Consider the following 6,000-nt stretch of genomic DNA (forward strand, 5'->3'; position numbering starts at 1 on the left):
CTTCACTATTTCTGCATTTGTCCCACCCTAGGAGAATGTTGGTCCCACCATGTTTTGATTTGATGCGTTATATCCTTCCACTGCTGATGTAATAAACTTTAACTGTACTACATGAGGGCTGTTTGCTCTCCCTCTGTGTGTCTCTCCCCATTCCTGACCTACTCCCTTAGGACCCCTGATCTCTTTATCAATAATTTACCCCTCCCAGTGTTGTTTTACCTCCCAGCCCCATCAACCTCTAACTGCTAGTGTATTGGTGGCAACTATCCTTAAATAGATTTGAGACCATTGCAAGATGACCGCTTGTGTATACACATTTGCATACACGTGTATTAACCATCTTGAGATTTTTTTTTCCTTTCGTTTTAAGACAATTCACTCAGTTATGACTGCTGGGCATGTGAGGCAGCCATCTTTGACTGATGTTTCTCATAACCATTCTAAGGTGGCTGTCATTCGTGTAGCAACATTTGCGCTGGTCACCACTGAATGATTTTGGTTAAAAGAAAAACCTTTCCAAGATGGTTGCTATGCATGCACTTGCATACAATGGGCAAGCTTTGAATGACGTTTCTTAAAGCAAGACAGAAATATTGCAGGATGACTGCAGCGTATGTGAGGATGCACAACAGCCATCTTGGGGAAAAAATAAGCATTGGCAAAGACAGCAGGTGTCACAGATGCAACCTATTGACTTTGTAATTTCTTTTTCTTGTTTTGACAAGCTACATTGTTAGTTTGAGATCTCACTATATCAAGAATTTCAGAGGCAAAACCTTAAACTAAGAACCACTGTCTCCCTCTTTTGGAGCAAGGGACTAATAAAACATCAATAATTGAGGAACTGCAGACATGTCCTGTGGATAGATTATATCTTCACACTGTGACACAAAGAAATCCAGGTTAGAGTGGGGCTAGATATTGATGGTCTACAGTGCTGACTATGTCACTCAAGTTTTGTTAGACTCGTCTAAAGAAGCATTTTGGGACAAGGACTTGAACATCACACAATGTAATTTTCTGGCCGCTATTATCTGCTGGGTGCCTGTGAGGTGAAAGTCCATGGTTTCCCGGCCCAGCTGGCAATCACTGGGTGGTACAGGGCATGCAGTCTGTTCTTTGTAAAGATTCTGCTAGAGATATAGCCCGATCCACAGTAAGGCGCCACCAGATCTTGAGGGGCCTCTTGTAAACTTAGATGTGGCATAAATGGCAACAGTACCTTTATATTTATGGACTAAAGTACAACCCTCCATAAGAGATTGTTTAGATGCTCTGTGGTATTTGAATTAGGTCGGTTTTCCCCAACACACTCTTCATGTTATTGACCAAAAGCCCAGAAGAAACAAAAGCTCTACCAACACCACAAGAATACAAATCTGTGACCACTTAGATTATGTAATGGCAGGGAGCGATGGGGGACATTGTAGCGTAATAAACCACCAATGGGTAGGCTGATTTTCCAATAGGATCATCCTCGCAATGTAAAAATACTGGGAGAACCAGAGTAAATGAATTACAAAAAAGTGCATTTATCAACAGATTAAAATGGTAAACCTTAAAATAATTTCAAAGATAATTAAACATGTATATAAATCTGCTACACCGTTATATTGCATTTTGGTAAAGAAAGAGGTAATCACCTATAAAATGTTAAATGTGACTTATATAAAATAAAATCAGAAGTAAAAAACATTTGAGAAATGATGGATATATTTGCAAGTTCAAATGGATTTCTGTCTGTTGGTACTTTCATAGAGAATTGGCGCTGTTAAGAAAAGATCTTAAAGCCATGAGTTGTATTGTACTGCAACATTTATACTGAGCGTCAGACCCTGGCAGACTATGAAGCACTCTGATCTGCATTGAGACAAACTGCAAAGTTTAGAGATTCACAGTCTATACTGTTCAATGCAAGCTGCCGTACATATAAATTTCAAATAATTCAAGGGAATAATAGCATATCTCTAAATATCTCTCAATAGTTTCCTTGGTTTGATTTCCTTTTCGCTAGTAAATTAGTCTCTAAACTCCATAATGGTTAACGTAATCAAAGCATCATGACAAAGAAACACAACAAAACGTGATTGTCTTTTAGATAATACGAATTTTCCCCGTGAAAGTGAGACCAGACATTTTACAATCTGTGTAAACAACTTTGTTTATGACACCCGAACCAAACTAAACGGTGCGATATAAAATGATATTATGCAATCTCGGTGAGAGGCCCACAAAATGCGAGAAGCACGCGCCCCACATTCCAACCAGGACACGTGGAGCAGAAATGCTGTCGGTGGTGCTGAAAACCTACGTTGTAACGCTGTGAAGTGTTTTTAAACAAACACTGATTTTATAAAAGGGGAGGGCACCCCGCCAATGATTCCTGGAGGCTTCCGTGGTAATCGCTGCGTCAGACAAAGGGCACACCAAACGATGATGGCTGAATTTAGTTTACGTGTGATTTTATAGACGTGAGTTGCTGCCACACCAGGGACCCGTTGTGCGAAACAGAGTGGCAAAGGCGCATAGAGAGAGCAAAGTGCTATTCGGTTCACACGGATGGGATATGTGTGTGTGGGGGGCGGGGTGTGGGGGGGGGGGGCATGCTGCACCTCCTGGTTTGGGATATGTAGACGGCCTGGCCTCACTTTTAACTCGCCGGATCCTATCCCCATGCTGACCACATACCTGGCTCATTCACCAGGCCCAACCCCTGGCCTGGGCTTTATGTGATGTTTACTCATATTGTCAACCAACATAATAGCTGTTAACTGTGCCAGGAATGCGATAACCAACACAGGGCAACAGGGCTACTGCCAGCTACAACCTAAAAAAGCATCGTCATCATCCCACGACTACTGGTTTCTAAGGAGACCTACAGAGGAGACAGTCGGAGGCTAGAGATAGTAAGGGCTAGAGACACGGGCTAGGGGGTATCTGGGTTATATTTGGGCACCTGAGACAGAGCAAAGGCGAACAGATGAAGCAGTCCGAGGCTAAACATGGGAGCAAAGATGCTCAAGTGGCAGGCAAGCGCTAAGAGACTAGAAGCAAAGAAGCTATATCCGGACAGCAGAGACAGGAGCTACTAACGATAAGTGGTGGCTGCCAGGAGCTAAAGAAACCCATCACAGGAGAGAGATACACAAAGGCTAGAAACATTCACAGACATAAGACGCGCAGTAGTCTAGGTTAGAGAAGGATAGGAGCTCGGGGTATACATATGCAGTTTTGGGTTAGAGACCGTGCAATTGGTGCAGCAGGTGCAGTGGAGCCCAGAGCCTTGGGGGGCGTGGAAGAGACCTGAACCCTGATCATTGATGTATTTCACTAGCCCAATAGCAGACAAGTAGGCTATTTCCCTCGCTTGCACCCGGGCCCATGGCATCCACGCTACGCTCCTGGTGGCGTAGCAGCGCATCATATGCCGGAATTAGCATATAAATGGTGCCTGCCTGCATTTATCTCTGAGAAAGGGGGTCTGCCTTGTCGTTTCAATGTTTTGGGAGGCAGGGTGGCCCAAAATGAGACCTGCGGAAGCCGGCGATGGTAGTGATGCTACCGACGTCGGGCCTGGACCGTATCTGTGCTGTGGCCAAGAATCACACACCTCGGAGACCCCTCCCTACACAGCCCATGATGGTGACGGTGGGATTTGTGGGGGGAGGGACAGGGGAGGGGACAGCACTTACCAAGCACCACTGCTACTACGGTGGAGATGAGCAGCCAGTTGTTCTTCAGGATGCGCTTGCAGTCGCAGCCACCTCCGCCGTTTCCTCTGTGTGGTTTCTTGCCCCCCATTTCTGCTGCTCTAGGTATGGTGGGGTCTAAGGAAATACACGCGATGCTCTGTATGGGAGGACCTGGTTATGGATGAGTGTGGGTGGGGTGCGTGCGGCACAGGATGGGTAAGCGTGTATGCGTGCAGTGGAGATTGCGTGCCTGTTGGTCTGCGTGCACGGGGGTGGGGGGGGCAGGGTCTAGGGATGCCGGCCGTGCGCTGCCTGTCTCCCTGCGCTCCGCTCAGCCCTGTGCAGCCGGGGATGCCTCAACGCCGCCTGTGAATTCTCGAGCTAGCAGCTCCAGCAGCAGGGCTCCTCCTCACCTCCTCCTCGCCCCTCCTGTCTCACAGACACCTGCTGCTCTCGTCACCGCCCAGGGGGAGGGGCCGAAGGGGCGGGGCCACAGTCCCAGCCACGGGCACCACCTCTCTTTGAGCTGGCTGCGACCACCTTTTAACGAGTCCTGGTGCAGCTGATCCGGTTACAATGTCAATTTGCACCAACAAATGCGCACAGTAAGAAAGAATGTTCAACTGTTGTTGGGCAAAGCAAATTTCATGTTTCCAGGTAGCGCCCCAAAAAATCTGTTTTGACGGAGAATTTTGGCTAAATTGGCCCATATTTATAACGCCGGTATTTATTTCCGAAATATGAAGTTACCGTTTGACAACATTAGCAACGGGAATCAATTACCGTGACAACCGCGTACAGAGCCAAATTCTAGACAATAGCTCCAGAAAATCAGGACAGAGTCAAAATTCAGGGCAAACATTCAGGACGTGATAAAAAAAGGATTATGTGTCAAAACAGGAATGGATAAAGGTTAAAGAACCCAATGAATCTGGGTGAAAAGCCATTACGTTTTACTGGTTGGCCATTAACTAATCTGATTATGAAAGGTAGGTTTCCTCTGGAAATCTAAGTATTGCACCAGGACAGGTGATCAAGGGCGCAATGTGACTACATTTAGTAGAACATCGGAGAAACAATCTCCGGGTGGAGCAAAATGCTTTTGTTTGCACAGAAAGCTGCTCTTATTGGCATTATTATTCCAATTCCCTCCTGAAGTTGAGAATGTGAATAGCTTGATTCTGCATAACTGTTAGAAAGAGAAATGGGAGCACTAGCAGCTTTTTTGTATGTATGTTTTCGGTGTATAAAAAGATGTAGAAAGTCTGGATATTGTGTTAATCAAGGTAGCCGGTAGCCCTACCACAGGCAGTCCCACGCCAGAGACCCCACATCTGACTGGCTGTGAGCCTTTGCCCCTTCTAGTACCTGCGTAGGAGCTCTATCAGTGGATGCTTGAGTCAAGAGGGAGAATAGATATGTAATTTTCACTAGAAAATGAGTCCACTGACGCTTATCTGGAAGGTAAAAAAACAGTATTTTACATTAAAACGAATGCAATGATTGAAGAGGTGGGTCACAGCTGGGAAACACTCATTCTTGCTGAAAGCTCACCACTGTGTCCTGAACATTCCCATCCGTGCAATGTATTTCAGTGAAGAGGTCTAGCGGGACCCCCCTCTTAAAGTCAGAGAATAGGACCCTCAATACAAAAGGAGGAGAGCGAATCCACAGGTAGTGAGTGACACATGAAAACCAGCGGGGAAAGGTGGCATAAAAATGGTTTGTTGGTTCACTGATGCAAAAACATAGGGAAGGCAGTTGTCCTGTCTGCAGACATGTGTTTACTCACAAAGAGCTGTGAAGCTTGTACGTATCTTATCAAATTACCTTTACTGCCCCTTGTAAAGCGTGCAGTATCTATGTTAGAGATATAACTTTTGCAGGAGTTTGTGTATTTATGCGTGTTGTATCTGTGTGCAAGCACTTGGAAGGGTTGTGCTGTGGAATACATGTGTATTTTTACAAAGTGTGGACAAACCTATAAGGGGGGCCCTTTTGTCCCTGCTAGACTCTGCCCTGCAAACCCCTAGAGATCTCCCCGCACAAGCTTGCCCTATAAGCTCAGCTCTTTCTGCTGAGTACTCCAATGCTAGCCCTCTCACTCTCCCACTATTACTAGACTCACTGCTGCATATTCCATCCTTTGGCCCAAACTGTCACTCACCACAGCTGCTAGATTCCTCCTGCATACTCCCTCACCAGGCCTCAGACTACCGCTGCTTAACTCTATGCTGTACTCTTGTCCCTGCACCTGACACTATTGCACAACAAGAAGCCAGACCATTAACAGGAAAGAGACTTACAG

The 6,000-nt window shown here is 45.9% G+C and overlaps 1 protein-coding gene across 1 annotated transcript in view; it reads right to left on the minus strand.

Annotated features, from left to right (window-relative positions):
* SLC1A1 (solute carrier family 1 member 1) overlaps positions 1 to 4,112 on the minus strand; it is a 281,630-nt gene extending 277,518 nt beyond the window's left edge. Inside the window, exon 1 of the mRNA XM_069228358.1 lies at positions 3,693 to 4,112. Coding sequence (XP_069084459.1) covers positions 3,693 to 3,801 — 109 coding nt within the window. The 5' untranslated portion in view covers positions 3,802 to 4,112. The remainder of the gene's footprint in view (positions 1 to 3,692) is intronic.
* Positions 4,113 to 6,000: the final 1,888 nt, after the last annotated feature.

This window comes from Pleurodeles waltl, chromosome 1_1, assembly GCF_031143425.1.
Source record: "Pleurodeles waltl isolate 20211129_DDA chromosome 1_1, aPleWal1.hap1.20221129, whole genome shotgun sequence".
In the NCBI taxonomy this organism is placed as follows: Eukaryota; Metazoa; Chordata; class Amphibia; order Caudata; family Salamandridae; genus Pleurodeles; species Pleurodeles waltl.